The sequence below is a fragment of the Gorilla gorilla genome, chromosome 6 (assembly GCF_029281585.2).
Source record: "Gorilla gorilla gorilla isolate KB3781 chromosome 6, NHGRI_mGorGor1-v2.1_pri, whole genome shotgun sequence".
In the NCBI taxonomy this organism is placed as follows: Eukaryota; Metazoa; Chordata; class Mammalia; order Primates; family Hominidae; genus Gorilla; species Gorilla gorilla.
The window spans coordinates 96,193,580-96,214,956 of NC_073230.2; the positions used below are offsets into that span (position 1 = coordinate 96,193,580).

General features: G+C 37.1%; 1 protein-coding gene across 4 annotated transcripts in view; it reads left to right on the forward strand.

Annotated features, from left to right (window-relative positions):
- The window catches only part of CDK6 (cyclin dependent kinase 6), a 232,455-nt gene that overhangs the window by 199,457 nt on the left and 11,621 nt on the right, over positions 1–21,377 (forward strand). For all 4 annotated transcript variants that reach the window (XM_031013016.3, XM_055346580.2, XM_055346582.2 and 1 more), the window contains exons 6-7: positions 14,863–14,913; positions 19,739–19,874. In XM_031013016.3, the coding sequence (XP_030868876.1) occupies positions 14,863–14,913; positions 19,739–19,874 (187 nt within the window). The remainder of the gene's footprint in view (positions 1–14,862; positions 14,914–19,738; positions 19,875–21,377) is intronic.

The window sequence follows — 21,377 nt, forward strand, 5'->3', positions numbered from 1 at the left end:
TAAAGGGCCCTACTTAATTAGATGGGATAAAGGAACACAGCACAAACTTTCATTTTTTTTAATGCCTTTCAGCAGGTGATCAAATTTTGAAATTTATCTCAGCATTCTCTTTTTTCCTGCTTCCCCAAAACATGGTAATCACCTTGTATGTATACCATTGGCCTTGTCGTTGGCTGTTATTGCATAGTAGATGTTAGAGTTTTTAAATTTGATATTTGATCTTGACTTAACCTAAGTCTCAGTTTCTCCCTTTGAAATGAAGATAATGATATTTACCTAGCAGAGTGTTATTAGGAGTAAATGAGACAACATATGTGAAACAAAGCAAAGCAGCTCTTTTCCTGTAATAAGTGTTCAGTAAATTGAATTTATTATTATTATTAGCTGTTGATGTTGAAGAAAAGTTATTTACTCAACACTTTTTAGGTCATACTGGTTTTTATCTACTTAATTTCTTAAAAATAATGATCTTAAGGTGAAATTCTCTTACATATTTCCTTAAAATTCATTCAGGATTTTTATCTAGCCAAAAGTGATCAGAAGTTATTTTATAGTTTGAAAGAATCTGAATTTCATTTTCAAGGAAAATGTGTCCCTCAGTTATAATGCCAAGACTACGAGTGATGATCAAGAAGTCTAACTGGTCAGTAATTAAACTTTATATTGGAAGTAGACATTTATTTGCTTAATATTCCAAAATCTGACTAAATTGTTTTCTAAATTCAAAAGGAGTTTTTGAGTAAAACAGTCAGTTGCTATTCAACCCGTAGGTCTGTAAAACCTGACAGCCCTCTGTGGCCACATAGTCTTAAGTACAGTATAGAAGAAATACCTCCCGAGGCTTTTGTTTTATGTCTACATATTCATCTCTTTCTAAAACCGTAAGTGTAGCAACATATGGCTGCATTTTTAACAACTTTTATTGTACTTTCATATTAAAAAGCAATATACCAGCAAAATTTTTGAAGTTTTCATTTAGGAAAATACAATCGGGCTGGGCGCAGTGGTTCACACACCTAAATCCCAGCACTTTGGGAGGCCGAGGTGGGCAGATCACCTGGGGTCAGGAGTTCGAGACTAGCCTGGCTAACATGGCAAAACCCCATCTCCACTAAAAATACAAAAATTAGTCAGCATGGTGGCTCATGCCTGTAATCCCAGCTACTTGGGAGGCTGAGGCAGGAGAATCGCTTGAACCCAGGAGGCAGAAGTTGCAGTGAGCCAAGATTGCGCCACTGCACTCCAGCCTGGGCACTCCGTCTCAGGGGAAGAAAAAAACATATTTCATAAATATTTTATCTTTTTTATCATATATTTTTACCAAAATGTAATTATTTATTCCTGTACATGCTGTTTTTTATCAAATGCTGTTTCATTTCTTATGAGTGACATAAAACCTTTGCCAGTGATATTTTTCTCTTATAGTTATAAAATCAAAAATATGACAGAGAGTTGTACCTCTCTAGAGAATGTATAATGCAAATGGATCTTATATATAATCATATCCCCTCAGCCTTCTCATTCTTGTAAGTTCATTTGCTTCATAAATAAACTAAATAGTTTGTACTGAAACCAGAAGTTGACCTTAATATTTGTGTTGGCTGGGCACAGTGGTGCACGCCTGTAATCCCAGCACTTTGCGAGGCTAAGGCAGCGGATCGCTTGAGCTCAGGAGTTCGAAACCAGCCTGAGCAACATGGCAAAACCCTGTCTCTACAAAACAAAAAATACAAAAATTAGCCTGGTGTGGTGGCACGCCCCTGTGGTCCCAGCTACTCAGGAGGCTGAGGTGGGTGAATGATTGACCCAGAAAATGGAGGCTTCAGCAAGCTGAGATCACTTCACTGCACCCCAGCCTGGGCAATAGAATGAGATCTTGTCTCAAAAAATAATAATAATAACAAATTTAAAAATATTTGTTATAACTTTTTTTAAATGTGCTATGGATAGATTGCATTTAAATACTTGATAAAATAGTATTGTTTAGAAATCATGATTAGCAAAACTGGTTACAGCTCCTGCTCTTATCACATCCCTGACTATGTCTAAGTTACAGAATCTTCTCAGCCATAGTCCTCACCTAAATAAGGAAACGCATTTATCCCCTTATTTGTCATTTTCCTAACTTCATCATCTGTAAAGTTTTCTTAGTGATCTTTTTAAATAGCACAGCAGGGTATCATGGGTAAATTAAATCTAGAGATTTGGGCCAAAGATAGGACCAAAATAACAGCATTGAATTTTCCTTGCATATTTAGTCATAATGAAACAAGGAAAAGAAACCACAGGACAGAGAAAAAGGAGAAGGAAATACAGTATTAAGCAAAAATAAATAACTTTGGAACGAGTAACAGTTCATTCTATTTGTTCTTGATTGGTAGCCTTACTTTTACTGAGCAGGTTAATTTTATTTCTCAGCAGTTTTAACTGCTTCATTCACATGGTTTATTATTTTGTGTTATTTTCTTCCATGATATGGAGTACGACAGAAGCTGTGATATCTGTTTTTTTACAGATGAGCAGAGATTAAGTGGCCTGCCTGCACTCTGGGATTTATTTGTTAATCAGTTACAGAGCCAGCACTAAGAGCTGGATCTTCTGTCTCCTGGTCTATACTCCTTTCCATAACATGTGGTAAAGTGCTTCTCCCTTGTTCTAAAGAAATCTCTACAGGGAACCTAACACTGCCCTGATCTAGAAACAACATTGTTACCTGACAGGCCGGTTTGCCAGGATGACCATTCTTAAGTGTTTTAGGGAGCTAGGATTAATCTTTTTTTCCCAAGAGGAAGTAGCAATAAACTGTGCACCAAAAATAACGCTTTAGCTGCTAAATTCTGCTTAGTAGGTGGTTTCCCAAGGATGATCCAATGCAATGAGTCATCCCTCTGAGCACTTACTGCACATTATTTCTTTTTACTAATCCTCGGTGCTTTTGGTTGCATGTTTTTTAACCTTTAGAGCCCTCCTGGGAGGTTCAGAGTCTTCTCACTATGAATATAAAACAGACTCTACTACATCCCCCTACATGTCCCTCTTGTCCTTTACTTCCTACACTTTTCAAATCTAAGATAATCCATCACTTAGGAGAACAGTCAGGGTCATGTCCAAAGATAAAAGATCAGCAGTAAGTTTCTCCAGAGTTAGCAGCAGCTCCATGTCATTCCCAGTATAAAAATCAAAAATGTAGATGGATGTAAGTCAATGTGTAGAACCTGTATCAAGAAAACTATAAAACTTGATTGAGATACACAAAAATGACTTTCCTAGATATAGAGAATATTTGATTATTAGAAAGATATTAAATATTTCATTTTCCTGAACAGGAAGATTGAATAGTTGTAAGGATATAAAAGGTTTCCAAATTAATTCATAGGTTTATGCAGCTCCAGTCAGAATTCCAGTGGGATTTCCTGAAATGCATTTGGAAGAGTTAAACTGGTGAAAATAGCCAAGAATTTTTTGTTACCAAAAAAAAAAAAGTTATGAAGAGAAACTCCTGCTACCAAGCACTAAAATACATTATGCAACTACAGTAATAAAAATAATGTGGTACCAGCAGAAGTGACAGACATTAATGGAACAGAATAGAGAATGAGACTTGAAACCCTAATTTAGGAAGTGATGCAATTTATCATAAATCACAAATCTGGGAGGACAGAACGGCATATGCAACAAATGAGAATAGGGTAATTGGTCAATTTCATGGGGGAAAAATGGTAACCTGATTAGATTCTCACTATTCCTCACCACAGAGCAAATGACAGATGGCTTAAAGAGTTACATATTAAAAGTGAAGTCATAAAAGAATAAAGAAACTATAAGAAGTATCTGTGACCCTAGAATGGAGATATATTTTCAAAGCATTAAGAAGTCACAAACAAAAATACTAATATATTTGATTATATAAAAATTGAAAACTTTTGTTCATCAGAAAATAAAAACACTGCCAAGTTAAAAAGCATGTGATAATCTTGGAGAAAATGAATGAATATGACAAAGGTGTAATATCCTTAATGAATAAAAGAGCTCTTAAAATTAATTGGAAAGCCACTAGCACACCCCACTGTAGCTACACTACATTCCTATCACACTGTGTGCATATCACAGTGCTAAATCATTTTATACTCATAATACAGTTCAGATGACACAAGACATTATTAGAAATTCAGATCTTATTTTCCATTCACATATTCTTTGTCCAAAGGCAGTTTAAGGAAACTAACACATTACATTATGCTATAAATACTTCAGAACAGTTTGTCCACATTGACACTTCCATTTCCTAAAATGAAACCCTCGCTGGCCCACAGAGGGGAAAAAAAAAGGCTAGCTTTGTTAACCAGCTTTATTTCAACAAGCACATCCACATGGTAAGAACTTCCTCTGATGAGTCATCCACAGTTGTCAAACACCAACTTTCCTTTGTTTGGCCCATGCAGAAATCAGGTCTGTGGAAGCACAGTTCAAGAGTCTGAATCATTTAATTGTGTTTTATTCATATCTGAATTTGCATCTGTCACAAACCCAATGTGTCCACCGTGAAAAACTGCATCCTTCAAATATTACTGAACAAAAAACCCTATTCAAATAGGTCTGTTCTGTCTAGATTGTCTGTGAAATTTCTGAGGAATGTTGTGGGCTCTGTTTCCTGTACCAAATTGTTGAGTTATCACACATCATTGGATTCTACCCAAAGTGTGCTGGATAGGCATATTGTATTCAGACAGGATACCAGTTGTCTTTACCATTCATAAAGGAAAAAGAAAAGATTACTCCTGCTCCCTGCCGTAAGATATAAACTAAGAAGTGAAAATGTGTGTACCCATAGTTTTTTTAATGTGTCCTTGATTTCTTTTCTTCACCAAGGTTTGAGTTTTATTCAGTCATAGCTTTGTTATGCACTTTCTTGTCACCCTGTACTTGTTCAAAACTAAGGACTATAGTCAAGACTCAGATCCTGCCCTGGGATTGGTGCCATCTTAGCTTGTTTGGGAAAAAAAAAAAAAAAAAGATCTTTCGAGATACCATCATATCCATTTGTATATAAAAAGAGAAAAGAATGGAAGTGATGCTGTGTAATTTATTTTCATCTATTTACTCTATTTTCCAAATTTTCAACAATGCGTATATATTTTATAATCAAGATAATCTGTTACTTTTTAAATTTTTTATTTTTAATTTTTGTGGATACATAGTAGATATATATGGGGTACATGAGATGTTTTGATATAGGTATGCAATAATTTGTTATTTTTAACAGTACCCATGATGAATCATTCAAAATATAAATTCGGTAAATAAGCTTTTTGAAAAAGTTAAACTTGCTGTTGGGCCAGTAAAATTTTATTCTGATAAAATAAATGCTAGCTTTTGTTGATTAATCACCACACTAAACTCACAATACTAGACACTGGTAGACAACATCACTGACATTCAAGGGCCAGAGCCCTTATTTATATGTTGAGCACATTATAATTTTTTAAGGAAAAAATGAGAAAATCAGTCTTTCAGTGTTTGGACTATTTTTAACCAATGATTGAATCCAATTTGAGAATATTTTTAGATCATTTGTAATGCTTTATGACTGATACTTTTGGTTCTATTTTGAGCAAAGCTTCTTTTTTTCTTTTTGAAGAAGCCACTTCAGCCAACAGACACTTCCATTTCAGAAAATGTCTAGTGATTATTTTCCCCCAAAGGCAACATGAAAACCTTCAGCCTCAGAAAGACGTCATTTTGCTGACATCTGGCTGATGTCAATATTAGAGTTTTTGCAAGAGAAAGGTGTGTGAGCATAGAGGTGATGATAATTATATACTCAAAGACACACCCACAACAGAGCCCATAAGACTCCCTTTGGCAAAAAATGTTGTATTGAAGACAAAACCAGTGGATTCAGAGGTTAAAAGTAAGAAGTGGTTTTGAGAGCCACATTTTAGTTACCGTAATGTATGTAGTATTTGCTGTTGAAATGTCTCTATTAGACAGACTTACTTTTGTATTTTCTAATTTTTATTCCTTGTATCAATGTTGCTTTGAAGTCAGCCTATCATGAGAGAAAACTTGACTCACTTAGCTAGTTCATTTTCAGAGGTGTGTGTTACTGATTAATGTAGCACTCTCTTGCTCCACCTACACAGCACTTCAGAATCATTCTCAACCCAGCTTACAGCCTATCGCTACGAACCAGACTGGATGAAATCTCCTTGTCATCCTATATGTGTAGGTAGCTCCACCCCAGTGACCCCCTAGTTGTGGTTGCCTCCTTAGATCCAGCACTTCCTGCAGACTATTAATTTAACCATGTAGACCTAACCATAGGCAATGCTCTTTCCCTGCAAAAGAGGCAAGATGCGTATAGTTTTACAAAGTCATTTACTGAAAGAGAGAAATAACATCTTGAATTGTGGTATGAGGAGGGGACTCTCCCCAGTCTAGTCCCTTATTACACAGTAGCAGTGAGTTATTAGGAAAAAAGAGAATAAAACCTGTCTGTCTGGACCACTTTCGTTCTGATTGTTTTGAGGTATGCTCATTTGATTTTTTTAAACAGCCTGCCCCACTGAAATAACAAAGAACTTAATTTTTTAAAAAAATTCTGTCTTCTACAGCCTTTTGCTCTGAGTCTCCTGGATAGGGTGACCAACCATCCCAGTTTGCCTGGGACAGAGAGGTTTCCCAGGACACAGCATTTTCAGTACTGAAACTGGGACAATCTTGGGCAAACTGGGCTCGTTGGTTACCCTATTCCTGGGCCCTCTCCTACCCAAATGACCAGGTATTGAAGAACAACAGTGCTAAGTTTCCTACTCATGAACGAATTCTCTGGTAGAGCTTTTCCTTCTCTCCCAGGAAGGCACAGTATAAAGCAAGACTGGGAGTTGTGAGACAGAATAAGTTTATTATGTGGTATGGTGAGGTTCTAATTTGGTCGAGTGATATCTCTAGTTCGGAGTTCTGCTGTAGAGTGAAGGCAATTGATAAGCCCTGAGCCCAGTTAATAATCAGAGCCTCACTAATTAATCAGTGGCACTCATTTTGCCAGGTGTCCCTGATCGTCTCTAATCATCTATTCTGTCTCCACACCACACCATCACCCTTGCTCCAAATGACCTTCCAGCATGTTGTCATTAAAGTTTTTCAATGCTAAGCCCAATTTAAACTATAGTGAGTATTAAAGCTAGAATTTCCACAAGGGAGCAGAAGGGTTATCCAAGCTCTGTGGTTATATGAAGAGACAGAAGACAGTATTCCCCGGAGTGTTGAGCCTGCGATATCTGACTATTAAAGAAGCCCATGTTGACAGGAGTGATTCCATGGGGGTACCATATCCTTGACTTGCCTCCAATTTTTTAATAATACTAATATAAAGTCTTCACCCTTGTGAATTATAGCTTCCTAAGTTTGACTCAGATTTATTTTCCTGGTTCTAAAACTTTCTTTCATTTGCAAAGTTATTCAGTACTTGCTAGTCGCCTAACTTCATGGTTAGAGTGAGAATTAAAATGCAATAATGCATTAGGAACCCAGCCCTTAGAAAGTGCTAAATACATCATCGTTTCTTTCCCAGCCTTAAGAATCCCCCTGAACAGTGTGATTGGAGAGCAAGAGATAAGGGAGGCTTTGGAAGGGAAATAAATAAATAAATAAATAAACAAACAAACAAACAAATAAATCATGTAATTTGGCAAGAAAAAATATCAAAAAGTATATAAAATGAAGAGTTGGATCCTAGTCACAGAAAGACAAATCACATTTATTGCTGCTATAGTGGACAAGAATGTGCCAGCCCAGCTTTTTAATTTTAAAATTATGGAAGATATATTACATTCATTAATATGAAGAAGGACGTGTTACTGACTGAATGTTTGTGTCCCTCCCAAAATTCTTACATTGAAGCCCTAACCCCCAATGTGATGCTATTTGGAGATGGGGCTTTTGGGAGATTATTAGGATTAAATGAGGTCATGAGGATGGGGCTCCCATGATTGGATTAGTGCCATTATAAGAAGAGACACCAAAGAGCATACCCTCTCTCTAGCCACGTGAGTACATAGCAAGAAGGCAGGTACAAGCCAGGAAGAGGGATCTTACCAGAACCCTACATTGTTGAGTTACCATGCTAGCACCCTGATCTCAGGCTTTCCACCCTCCAGGACCACAAGAAAATTAATTTCTGTTGTTTAAGCCACCCAGTTTGCAGTGCTCCATTATTGCAGCCTGAGCAGACTAAGGCAGGGAGAGATGACACTGGGAGAATAAAAATGAAATTATTTGAATACTTCAGAGAAATAAGTATTTCTTGGAAATGGGAGATACCCATTCAATTTTTGTCATAGTGATTAGAAATGACTTTTTCATCTCAACGACCGCTTAGTCTTACTTTAGTCATATGTAAAATTGACTCAGTAAATATATTAATTTATGAGTTTTGTAATGTTTCAGAAATCTGAAGTAGTTTGGTGAGTTCTAGTTTAATTTTAATCCTCAATTTTGAGTTGAAAAATGGTAGGGTTTGTCTCTCTGCTCTCCCTCTCTTTCTCTCCATCTCTCTCTCTAGAGGAAGTTACTCATAGTCCAGTAAATATGAGCCCTCTGTGGATAAATAAATTATTCACATCTGGTAACAAGGAAAAGTTAATTCAGCTATTTATTTTTAAGGAAATTACCAGACTCATAGTCCCTCCTATGGACAGTGATGCCAGCACACTCTCTAACTTGTGTTAGAGACACAAGTCTTTCCTCTAAGTGGCACCTCCCTTCCCTGGCAGAGGTTTTTTCCTATCAGTCTCGGTCTCTGTGACGGAACTTCGTCTCAGATTCTTCTTTCTGCCACGGTCTTTCCTTCTTATTACTTGGGCTTTAAATTGTTTTTTTCCGTGCTCTTTCCCACCAGCCCTTCTCCCTTTCTGGATCAGTTTTACTTCAAGTGCGTCTTTCCCCTCCCCACTCTCCTTAATCCTATACTGTTTTGCCTTTGCTACACTTTTTCTCAACACTTCTCTTTCTTTGTCTTCCAAGGAGACCATCCCTAGCCTTCATACCTGGCTGAAGCAAGCACTGGAGGGCAAAGTTCCTATCCTGCTTGCCTCTTGCTGCTTCTGTGAAGGTTTTCTCAAGGTTTTGGATATAGGAGAATAATTGTCAGCCAGCCCCAGTTTTTAAATACACATTATTTGCAGGCAGATATTGTCTGGTGCCACAGGCAGATTAAAGCATAAACAGATACAACAATATAAATTGGATTTGGAGTTGGCTCTTGGTGTGTATACATCTAATCGTATATACATATCTCTGCAGATACACCTGCTTGCACTTGGAATTACCCAGAGATGAACCAAGGAAGTGAATTTTGAGACAGGAGCAGCTGAAGTTGAAGAAAAGAAGGGACAGAAAGCCTTCTTGCAGGGGGGAGCAATAACCACTCAGCATGTATTAATTGAGTTCCAATTATAGCCAAACTGGGCAGTAAATTAAGTACTCTGAATACGGAATCAAGTGAGGGTTGGCCCTGTCCTCAGAGAACTTCCAGTTTGTGTGTAGAAATCAACAGGTAAACGAATATAATAGAGTGCCTTAGTATTAAAGTAGGGAATGAAGAAGTGAGGTGAACAGATCATATACGTGCAGTGTATGGCAAGAGGCAATGTTGTCGGGGTTTTTTTTCTTCTGATTTTAAAACTAACACTCATAAAATGCAGTATAGAAAAGTAGAAAAATGCAGAAAGCAAATCATTCATCATCTCACCATCCAAAGTGAAGTATAAGATAATAGTTTCATACCAGTGCCTTTTTTTTGCATGCATAGACATTTTTGGTTTATTATTTAACCCTAATCTGATAAATCAGGTGTTTGGAAAGATTCAGATCATAACAATAGATTATCAAAACTTGCGGAGCACATGTCTCCAGACAAGTACTTGATTGAATATATGGTAAAATGTTTGTCACTATACTTTAATACCACATGCTTAAAGCCTTTCATATATGTAGACCTAACAGTTTTCCTAGCAGTTTTTTTTTTATTTATTTTTGTGTGTATGTGGATGGTTTCCAAATACTTAGCAGTTTTTTTACCCTCCTCCTGAATCCGTAATGTTTGCTTGGAAATATAATTTCTTAACCACCTTTTTTAACAGCTCTATCAAAATATAATTGATATAACCACACAATTCACAAATACAAATAGTACACTTCAGTGTTTTTTTCAGTTTAGCATATTCACAGAGTTGTACCACTATCACCACAGTCGATTTTAGAACATTTTTATCTCCCCAAAAAGAAACGCCACACCCATTAACAGTCTGTCTTACTCAGCTTGGGCTGCTAACAAAATACCATGAACTGGATTGGCTTATAAACAACAAAAAGTTCTTCCTCACGGTTCTGGAGGCTGGGAAGTCCAAGGTCAGAGCCAGTATCTGGAGAGGGTTCATTTCCTCATTCATTGATGATCGTCATCTTGCTGTGTCTTCATATGGTGAAAGGGACAAGGGAGCCTTCCAGGGTCTCTCTTATAAGGGCACTAATCCCTTTTATGACATAATTACCTCCCAAAGGCCCCAGTTCCTAATGCCATCACCTTAGGAATTAGGATTTCAACACAGGAAATTTTCAGGGGCACAGACCTTCAGTCTGTATACAGTCAGTTCCCTCAAATCCCCTAGTCCCAGGCAACCACCAGTCTACTTTCTGTTCCTATAAATTTACATTGTCTATATAAATGGAATCACATTATGTGTGGTCGTTTGTGACTGGCTTCTTTTACTGAGCATAATGGTTTCAAGGGTCCTCCATGTTGTCTCAGTATATCATTCTTTTTATGACTCAGTGATATTCCATTGTAAGTCCATACCACATTCTGCTTATCCATTTATCAGTTGATGGGCGTTAGGATTGTTTCCACTTTTTGGCTATTATGAATAATGCTGCTATGAATATTCATGTACAAGTTTTTATGTGGACCTGTATGTTAATGCTTTTGGGCATATACATAGGTATGCCAAACTACCTTTTTTGCATATTATTCATTCTCCAATTTCAGTGAAATGTTTTATATAATTTTATTATACAAGGAAAATATTTAAAACTAAATCAGTTACCTTCTAATCTCCTCTCCCCACCACCTCCATCTATCTCATTCTGCCAGACTTTACTAATAATATAATACAAACTTAAAATCATGCTTCTCCTTTCAAGTCATGTTCAGATTTCCATCAAGTTCTGATCATCTTCTTCTAAATGTCTGCATCTCTAGCCATTTCCTTGTCCCACCTAGTTGAGGCCCTTGTCATCTTACTTGTACACTGACTTCCCAGTTGACCTCCTTGGCCTGGTTTCCATCCCTTCTTATTGACTCAGTAAACCCCTGCCAAATTAGTCTTTCTAAAACACTTTTTCTATATTGCTGTTCATTGAAGTCAGACAGATCAGCTTAGCCACTTACTCATCTGTGTTTCCTTAGATGTTACTTTACTTCCTATCTGTAAAAGTAAGTTAATCAAACCACTTCCTAACATTCTATTAAGATGTAATGATTACCGCGACTTCTGTCTCCCACTGGTAAAATGAGGTAAACTTCTATTCGGTGATTCTGCATTTGTATATCTTGTCTCCTTGTCTCCTGCTATTAATGTATAAATACATATTATATGTATATCATATGACTTACATTATATGTATATTACATACATTATAATTATATACTTTGAAATATAATGTATATTTTTTATATATGTATTTTTTAGTATTTCCCAGCACCAATTACAGCCGTATGTACTTACTGGGTAATCAGTCAATTAGTGTGTACTAAGTAGATCAGTTAATTGATTTTCTGCTTCATCCAGTTATTTGAATAGGTGGTAATTGTAAGGTGATAAGTTAACAATTTTAACTTAACTGATAACAACTCTAGAATAGAATGTGGTAATGAGTATAAAATAATAGATATTCTCCAGTAATATTTTTTTGAAAGATCACTTTATGAACATGGAAAATTCTTCCACTAATCAAGAAAAATAGCTGTCAGAGCATAGCTGCAGGTCAAATACAGGTTACAAAGGTGTTCTATAGGTTAACCCATGACTTCCTTGTCTTTTGAGTACAATGAAATTATTGTAACTAAATGAAACTTTCATCCCCTGTTATGCATGAATCATTTCCTTTCTATAACAGACATACCAGTATACACTTCTCATCTGTTAAAAAACATACCCAACTTCTAAATGTTGTTTGCCACTGTTACTGAGATTACAAATGATATCTATGCATTTTTGAGTTGTTTTTTTAAAAAGGCATATAATCTGAAACTTAGTCCCCTTGGTAATTTGACCTGAGAAAATTTATCTCACTGATAGACTTAAATACTTGGTGAGGTTTTTGTTTTTGTTTTTTTTGGTTTTTTTTTGCAAAACTGCATACAGGAAGTGATATTGCCAATTCAGAATTAATTAATCCTTATTGAAAAATGTGGCATTCATCCTTTAGAAAATTCTTTTCTTGATAAAGTTGTAAGAGCTGTAACATGTAAGCAATATTTAGTGACCCCAGAGGAAAGACTGTTAGACTTAAATGTGACTTGGACCTCACCACATGGTGGCAAATGGTTCCTTCCTTTCTACTTCACTGTGTGAAATACTTTACATGATTATCTGTATAATAGTGGCCAGGAATAAGAGAGATGTGTGTGTGTGTGTGTGTGTGTGTGTGTGTGTGTGTGTGTGTGTGTGTTTAGTTACCACTTAATTGTAACTCTGCTATAAGCTGGGCATTCTAGTAGATGAGATATATTCATAATCTCACTTAGTTGATCCTATGAGGTAAGTATCATTATTTCCATTTTACAAATGAAGCAACTAAGTCAAAGAAATTAAGAGACTTTCCTAAGATCATACAGGAAGAAACAGCTAAATAGAGATTCACTCCCAGGACGGTCCATCGCCAAACAGACCCTTTCCCCAGTCAAAAAAAAATCTTGAAAAATCAACGTGTTAACTAAAAAGAAATAAAAGGAGAGGGGAATATTATGCCCTTAATTAAGCCATGTAACATCTCCAGTACTCAGTTTCCTCATCTGAAAATAGGGATGATTATACTACTACATTTCTCCTGGAATTTTTGTGAGAATCAAATGAGATTATGTTTGGGGCACTTGGCACTAGGCCAGATACAACATTCATGCTCAATAAATTATAATTGTTAAGATTCCATTTTTTGCCTTTTTTTGGAAGTTTTAGAAAAAAACTTGGACTTCTCACCTTGTCATCTTTTAAGACCTGTCAAGATGTCTTTTAGAGCGCAACTTCGTGATTCTTTATGAATTTGGCTGCATTAGTGATATGCAGGTGGCTTATATTAGTTTTATAGGACTGCCGCAACAAAATACCAGACTGGATTGCTTAACCAACAAAAGCTTATTTTCTCACAGTTCTGGAGGCTGGAAGTCCAAGATGAAGGTGTCAGCAGGTTTGGTTTCTTCTGAGGGCTCTCTTTTAGGCTTATCTTCTCATGGTTCTCACATGTTTATTTCTCTGTGTGCATTTGCACCCCTGATGTCTCTTTGTGTCCAAATGGCTTCTTCTTACAAGGAAAACAGCCAGATTTGATTAGGGCCCACCCTATCTTATTTTAATTATTTGTTTAAAGGCTCTATCTCCAAATGCAGTTAAATTTGGAGATCTTGGGAGTTGGGCTTCAACATGAATTTGGGGGAAAAAATTCAGCCCATCACCTTGCCATAAGTAAATTCTTTTCCACTGCATTTGGAAATCATTATTTTCAGGAATAGTAACATTCATAGAAAGTATGGTTGAGAAACGTTAAGGTGTGTTCTAACCACTGAAATGCTATGACTGCAGGATTCTCCATATATGGCCATATATAGTGAGTTCATTTATTGTGCACAGAAAATATTTAAGAGGTCAAGTTTAAGGCTGTATAATTTGATATATAATATAAAAAGAGATATGATACCTGATAATAGACTACAACTATTTTAATACATTAATGTTGAAAATTACCTGTTTATGGCATTTGTTGAGGAAGGAATCAGGGAACGTTTACTTGTGTACCATAGGTGTATGCAAAATCAAATAAAATGTTTAGTAACTGCATCTGTCAGAGTAAAGCTCTATGGCAGGGATTTATAGGGAAACCTAGAGAAGTCTCCTCCCTCAAGGGGCTACTTGATCTTCTTGGAGAAATGCCAGAAATGTCACAAAATGACCTTTTTTAATTGCCAGTTAAATGCTCAATGTAGACAAGGAAGGCTGTGTGTTTGAAGCAGACACAATTGCCTCTAAAGCCCAGAGTTAAGATTTAGAACTTGTAATGGTTAGCTGCCATAATATTGGGAGGAAGAAAAGTGGTATAATTAGAAAAATAGACCCAGAGGTGGTTCACTGCAGCATTGAGGACAAATGAAAGGAGAGAGACCCATGAGGAAGTACTCTGATAGCAGAGTAGTATGGAAAAAGTGCTCTGAGAAATATCAAAGAATCTCACCTATTTATGGTTCGAGACTAGGATGGTGGTATGTTCCACCTTATCACGAAGTTAAGCAGATCTTTGAAACCTGGAACTGAATTTGACGGTAGCACTGTTGTTAGAATGACTGCAAACAGAATGCCCGTGATTGTAAAACATGGAATTCATCTACCACCAGGTATTCATGAGAGATCCTAACCCATACGTGAAATGCAGGGAAAACCTTCACTTACCAAAGAAAAATGTCTCAATTTTTTTACTTCTTCCCAACCCATAAAGAATATTTTGCTTCCTGTGAAACAATGATAATGGCAAATATGATTGAAATGTAATCTGAGAACATTTCTTATTTAAAATGTGTCTTTATTCTTTTAGGCCTCTTTTTCGTGGAAGTTCAGATGTTGATCAACTAGGAAAAATCTTGGAGTAAGTAATAATTATAATTTTACACCAGTGTCTATAGCATTAAAACATTTACAGTGACTTTCCTCTGACATGCATATCATGTGTTTATCTCTTGTCTTTCTTACTTCAAGCAGCTGCTGCAGACAGTGTTACTATTTGTGTGGTGAGTGGAGACATGGTAGAAGTGCCGTTTTATGCAGAGCCCTAACTGCTCTGCTCTGGAAGCTTGTATGTTGCTTGTGTGGATCTTTTTGCTGCTCCTCTTTCTTCGTGTGGCTGAGCTCCAGTTCTTTAGTTCAAATACATTTTCTGCTTGTGGTCATTTCAAAAGCACCCACCATCAGAGATGGGATGCCTGGTGACCAAGTACCCATCCTTGTCCAGTGAGCTTCGTGTCCCCACTGAGTATCCTTGGTCACCCAGGTTGGTTCTGCATTGTTTTGTTTTGTTTTCCTGGGCAAAGGATGGTATGCTACACATCTCATTTTTCTTTGGAGCACCAAAATAGAAAATGAGAACCCCAAGTCTTTGGCGAAATAACTCTGCAACTTTGAGAAAGTCATTTAAAACACCTCGTGAAGGGCTTACACAGTGCCTGGCACATAGTAAGCACTTTAAAAAGTTATCTATTACTGTTACTATTAGAGTTCATCATTAATTATTTAACCTTTTATTTCCTTAACTTCATCTCAGAAATGAAACTCTGACTTAAATTCTCTATAAGATCCTTTCTTGTGCTCAAATTCTTTGGTTTCAGTTACATCGCTCCTTGATGATTTACATAGTTTCATTCGTGTCTGCATGTTCATGCATGTATGCATTCATGTTTCTAGAATGTAACTGGGGCACTTCTTCTGACAAAGCATGCAGTGTGGCATCCTTTTTTGGGTTTTTGTGTTTGAAAGGCCCATCCAAATTGGAGTGGAGTAGGAAAAAAGTGGGAGTTCTAGACCAAAAATAGCCCTGATCTTTGGTCTGTGACATTTTATAGGAATCCCAGTGATTTTTATGAAATTCAAAGTCTGTAAGACTGCAAAAAAAAAAAAACACCCCTAAAGAACAGATTTTCATATCAGCACTGTCTACCCAAGCGTGACTACTTAAAACAATTAATAAAACTGGAACCTGATTTTGTGCTTTTAGTGACTAGAAGCAGCTAGACTTCTGTTAATGCCAGTGCTACTGCTGAGTCAGAACATAGTAGCTTTAAGGCCTGAATAACATTTGCTAGTTTTTTATGCCTGGGGGCTTCCTGGGTCCAGGGCAGGTGATGCTACTGCTCCTACTACTGACCACTCTGTACAGTGGATAAATTCAACACAAAGCCTTCATGTTACCCCTGCTTCTGAATGGCAAGTTCTTTAATCACTCAATGATGAACTCCCATCTATTTTTCCCCATGACTGTTGAATATATTTTGTGTGCATGTGATCATAAAGAGGAAACTAGGGAAAGCAGACATACTGATGACCTTCTGTTAAAAGGAAAGAGAATCTTGACTAAAGTCAGCTTGCCAGGACTTGAAGGCCATCACCTTCTCTCCCTTATTTATACTACCTGACAGTTGTGTCTACCTCCAGCACTGATGTCTGCAATCTTGTTAACATTGTTAGTGCCCCCTTAGTACATGAGGCCAGTGAAATGGACCAGAAGGAACATTTGACCGGCATGTTTGACCTGCTTCCAAAGAAAAGCCAGTTCTGCTTTTGGCAAAGTCCTGACAATCGTAGGTTGCCAACAGCAAAGAAGCTGTAGAGTTCTATGGTTTGTGCCTTTAGATTTTACTTTGTGGTTTCTGGCATTGTTTCATCAAAATTATGTTCTGTTTCCTCTGAATGCATTACCTTGCCAGAGAAAAGGGACAATGCTGCACCCTAGTGTCACTGCTGAAGTACTTGAAAAAATATTTCTGTCTCCTCCATCGCTGCCATTTATAGATTTTGTGCCCTGTTGGGCTTGCCAGTATAAATGTCAACTTTTAAGGCTTATATTCAGCTGTCCAAATAGTGGAATTAAATGCAAGCATTTTTTAATGGACCTATCAGAATTTCACAACACATATATGGGCCATAAAAGTTCATTCTGGACATGAAACCAAATTTTTTTTAAGGAAAGCCATATTCACATACTCTTTTTTATTTTTTTCTTTGGTGACAAGGTCTTGCCCTGTTGTCCAGGCTGGAGTACAGTGGTGCGATCTTGGCTCACTGAAGCTTTGGCCTTCCGAGCTCAAGTAATCCTCCTATCTAAGCCTCCCAAGTAGCTGGGACTACAGGCACAGGACACCACAACCAGCTAATTTTTATATTTTTTATAGAGATGGAGTTTCACCATGTTGCCCAGGCTGGTCTTGAACTCCTGGGGTCAAGTGGTCCGCTTGCCTCGGCCTTCCAAACTGCTGGGATTACAGCCACCCCACCTGGTCCATGTTCACATACTCTTAAAGGGAAAAACATTTCTGTGTTTAGGAAGATTTAAGCCTTCAAGTAATAGCAAGTATTAAAAGTGAAACCATAGTTTTAGCCTGTGACATCTTAGAGCATTTTTAAGAATGATGTCATAGCTAAATGGAAATAAAATATTGGAATAGAGAGAACGGAACTCACTCTGGACTCTGTGACTGAGCTCGCTATCTGTAACTTTGGCAGTTCATTTTATTCCTCATTCTCAATTTCCCCATCTATAAAATGAGACTAATAACACCTGACTTATATGTCTTAGGAAATTGTTACAGGAATCAGAGGAGGTGATAGACTTAAAGTTTTATATATATAGTTATGTGTTTGTTTAAAATTTTATATAAAATTATATAAAGTTATTTGTATATGTACACGCATACAGAGATGTGCTGTTCCTCTGAAGGCTTTTGGCATTCAGTTGATCATATACTTGCAAGATGTAATTAGATGTAGATACATTCAAAGCCACAAATAAAAAAGATTTTAAATATTTCTAGGAGTTATTAATATAATCAATTTATAGCTGACTGGTGAATATACACAAAAATATTGATACACATAGACCTGAAAACTAAAAAGGAATGAAAGGAAATTTTTAAAGCTCTCTAACAAGCATTTTTCATTCCCTCCTCTGCCCTGTCCCATTGTATCCAGACACTTACACGTGCATTTCTTTTCATAATTAATAGTGGTATTTTTGGTTTTTTTCTTTTTACTTCTATTGTAGGCTGTACTATTGAACAAATCTATATATTGCTCATTGTCATTTCTATTTATTGCTTCTAGTAAATATGTCCATGAATCTGTCTTTGCCTCAGTAATGTAGCTCTCTCAGTATGCCTGATAGAGGCCGAATTACAGTGTCTTCCCCAGACACCCAGGCAGAGAAGCCATGATGACAGGGGTATCTTCCCAGCTGAAGTCTATGGCCTGGGCTCTGTGTAGGTGAGGGAAGGGGAAATGAAGTGCTACAGATCTTGAGACCTGTACCACATCTTCCTGAAATCTGGAAGTACATTCATAAGAACACCTCTTCCTGGGCCTTAGTCCCAACAAGTAGAGGCCAAGCAGAAGACCCTAATGTGGGCCAGCACAATTTCTAACTGTAGTTAAAATTATTTGTTCCAGTATTTGAATAGCTATGTACCCCGTCCACTAAACTATGATTTTATTTTTGGTTCAGAGTTATACAGTCTGTGTGAGAAAGAAGTCCCTGCATCCTCTGATTTTCTCTGTTCAAACCTACTTATTACCTATATGTAAACTATAAATAATATCTATACAATGTATAAGTTATGTAAGTCCATTGACCCATTAATTTTTTAAAGAATCTTAAGTTATACATAGATATAAGCAGTTCATATTTTAAGTGTGGTAGTGATGTATTTCCTATGCATCTTGTATTAATAACATTTTCTAATTATAATAATAGTCGGCAGTGTATTGATTGATAATTGACTGTGTGTGATGTATATCAGGTGCTGTGCTATGTACTTTAAATTATAAATTTATATATTACTATAAATTTAAATAAAGTGTAACTGATCCTCATTACAACTGTAAGTTATTATCATTGTATACATAAAGACACTAAGGATCATAGATGTTAAGTAATTTGTCCTTACCTGCCAGTAAGTGGCAGGTGCAGGATTTGAACCCAAATCTGCCTATTTCCAAAGCCTGTGCTTATCACTTGCTGTTCTTTCCACATTTCTGATCCCAGAATGGTTTTCAGGGGAAATATAAATAATAGTCTTTTAATTTACTGTTTGCTCACTTTGGAATACCACAGACTTCCTTTTATAAAATCATGTTTGTATAATGCAGGACTAACACGTTTTAGCCTCATTTTTCCTTCTGATTCTAATGTATATATTTAATATGTAGGGAATTACTCTTTAACCAAAAATGCAACCAAATTGATATGTTAATAAACCATGTTGGATGAGCATCATAAAATCATGTCAATACTGGGGTGTTCGATCAAAACACAAAAAGCATTCTTGGACATAAAGGAAGATATGTACCAGTATGGGTCTCCTCTGAATACAATAAGTCCTGCTTTGTCACTAAGTCAGAGCTTACTGCCTGGTAATATATTTTCTATTTCTACATCATCCCTTACATTTAGTGTCTGCTACCAGAGCAATCTCTTATCTCCTCCCACTGAATTTTACAATTCTTCTGTGAGATTACCCTCTCCCCCATGACCACCATATTGCAGTAGGACAGAGATAAACAGAGACCCTGCCAGTGATAAAGTGAAGGTCTCCTGGGACTCTGCCCCCCATGTCTCCCCTTTAGATTTTGCCTTTCTCTGGAAATTGATGAGAAAACAGCTTCTGCATAGTAGCTAATGCTTATGTCCATGTGTGGTTCTTTTGTAGCGTAATTGGACTCCCAGGAGAAGAAGACTGGCCTAGAGATGTTGCCCTTCCCAGGCAGGCTTTTCATTCAAAATCTGCCCAACCAATTGAGAAGTTTGTAACAGATATCGATGAACTAGGCAAAGACCTACTTCTGGTAAGTTTTTCTGATGTCAAGCTCGTCTGCACTGTGCCAGTGAGACACCTGCCCTTCCCAGACTGGGTGGTGGGCACAAATATCAGTTCAGTAGCTGCTATAGGCATCACATGCCACAGCCACATGGAGCAGGAGGCAACAGTCCCTCCAGAGGTTTCATTTTCACACTTGTAGCAGCTGGTGGCTTTTGATTCTGGAATGTCTTTCTGATCCACATTTTTTTAAATCTGCCATCTTTGAATGTTTATTTCAATGCAGGTTTAGAAGCCTCTCAATTCACTTTGACATATGTTTCTTTAGAAGTAAATATTATGTTTCCTTTCTTACAGTTTCATGCTACTTTAAGTAATTTGTTTGTCATTTTAATGTACCTTTTCTTAAACATTCACAACTTTGGGGAGATGTTTTTCCAGAAGAACTATATAGCAATACTTCTTCTAGTTGCTGATTTATTTAATAAGTATTTAGTGTGCCGGGGACATATAAAATACCTCACTGAAAATAAGGACTTCTGTGCTCTGAGACTCTTAATGCTCAACCATATACATAATTTCCTATACTTGGAGGCCAGAACAATAGGTAGAAAAGTGTACCTGTTGGGCTGTTCTTGATGTCTGAAACCCAGTGAGTAATGAGTGTCTCCTTTACCTCCTGAATTAACAGCCTTTGATATCTGCATCTGCCCGTGGGTGAAGCACAGGTCTTCTCCATGTGTCTCATGCTGGGGCCCATGCCAGAGAGGCAGCAGCACTGGGGCATGTTTTTCTCATGATAGAAGGTATCGATGCTCCAGAAGGGCAAGCAGAAATATACAATGCCCCTGAAGGTCCATACTTGGAAGTACCCTCCACTCTGCCCATGTTCCATTGGCCAAAGCAAGTTCCATGCCTAAGGCCAACTTGAATGGAGGAAAGAATGCTCCCCCTGTGGTGAGAGGGGAGAGAAAAGGGAATATGTACTAAATGTTATCTACCATAGTATCCAACTCTTGAGTAAGTTGTGATTCCAAAAGCTCATTTTATAAGTAAACTATTTGGCAATTAAACTAAATTTTCTTGCAGAAACAATATTATTAACACAAAGTTTTTTAATTAACCCTCAACCTGGCAACCTTGTTCCTGAAGTAGAGCAATAATAGAACTTAAACACCTTTTTTTTAACCATATTTCTATAGGACAAAATGTATTAAGACTTCCAACTTGAGATTCTCCCACACCCCACATTTGGCTAAGGTGTTCTCCTTCTCTCCACCCTCTTCCCAGCTTTAAGCCGTCAGTGTAGCTGTGAGGAAAGGGCTTCCTCTCACATAATCCTCTAGAGACATGTCTCTGTATTGTGAATGTATTCCCACAGCTCTTTTCTCTTCTTTCCTATGTCCTGGAGATTAAATGCCACTACCTAATTTTCTCCTTCTTGGACTCTGGGAAAAGAGAACTCAGGCTCAGGAATTTTGCCCCTGCTTTCCGGTCCTTTGGGAATTCAGCCCTTGCAAAGCTTTTCTAG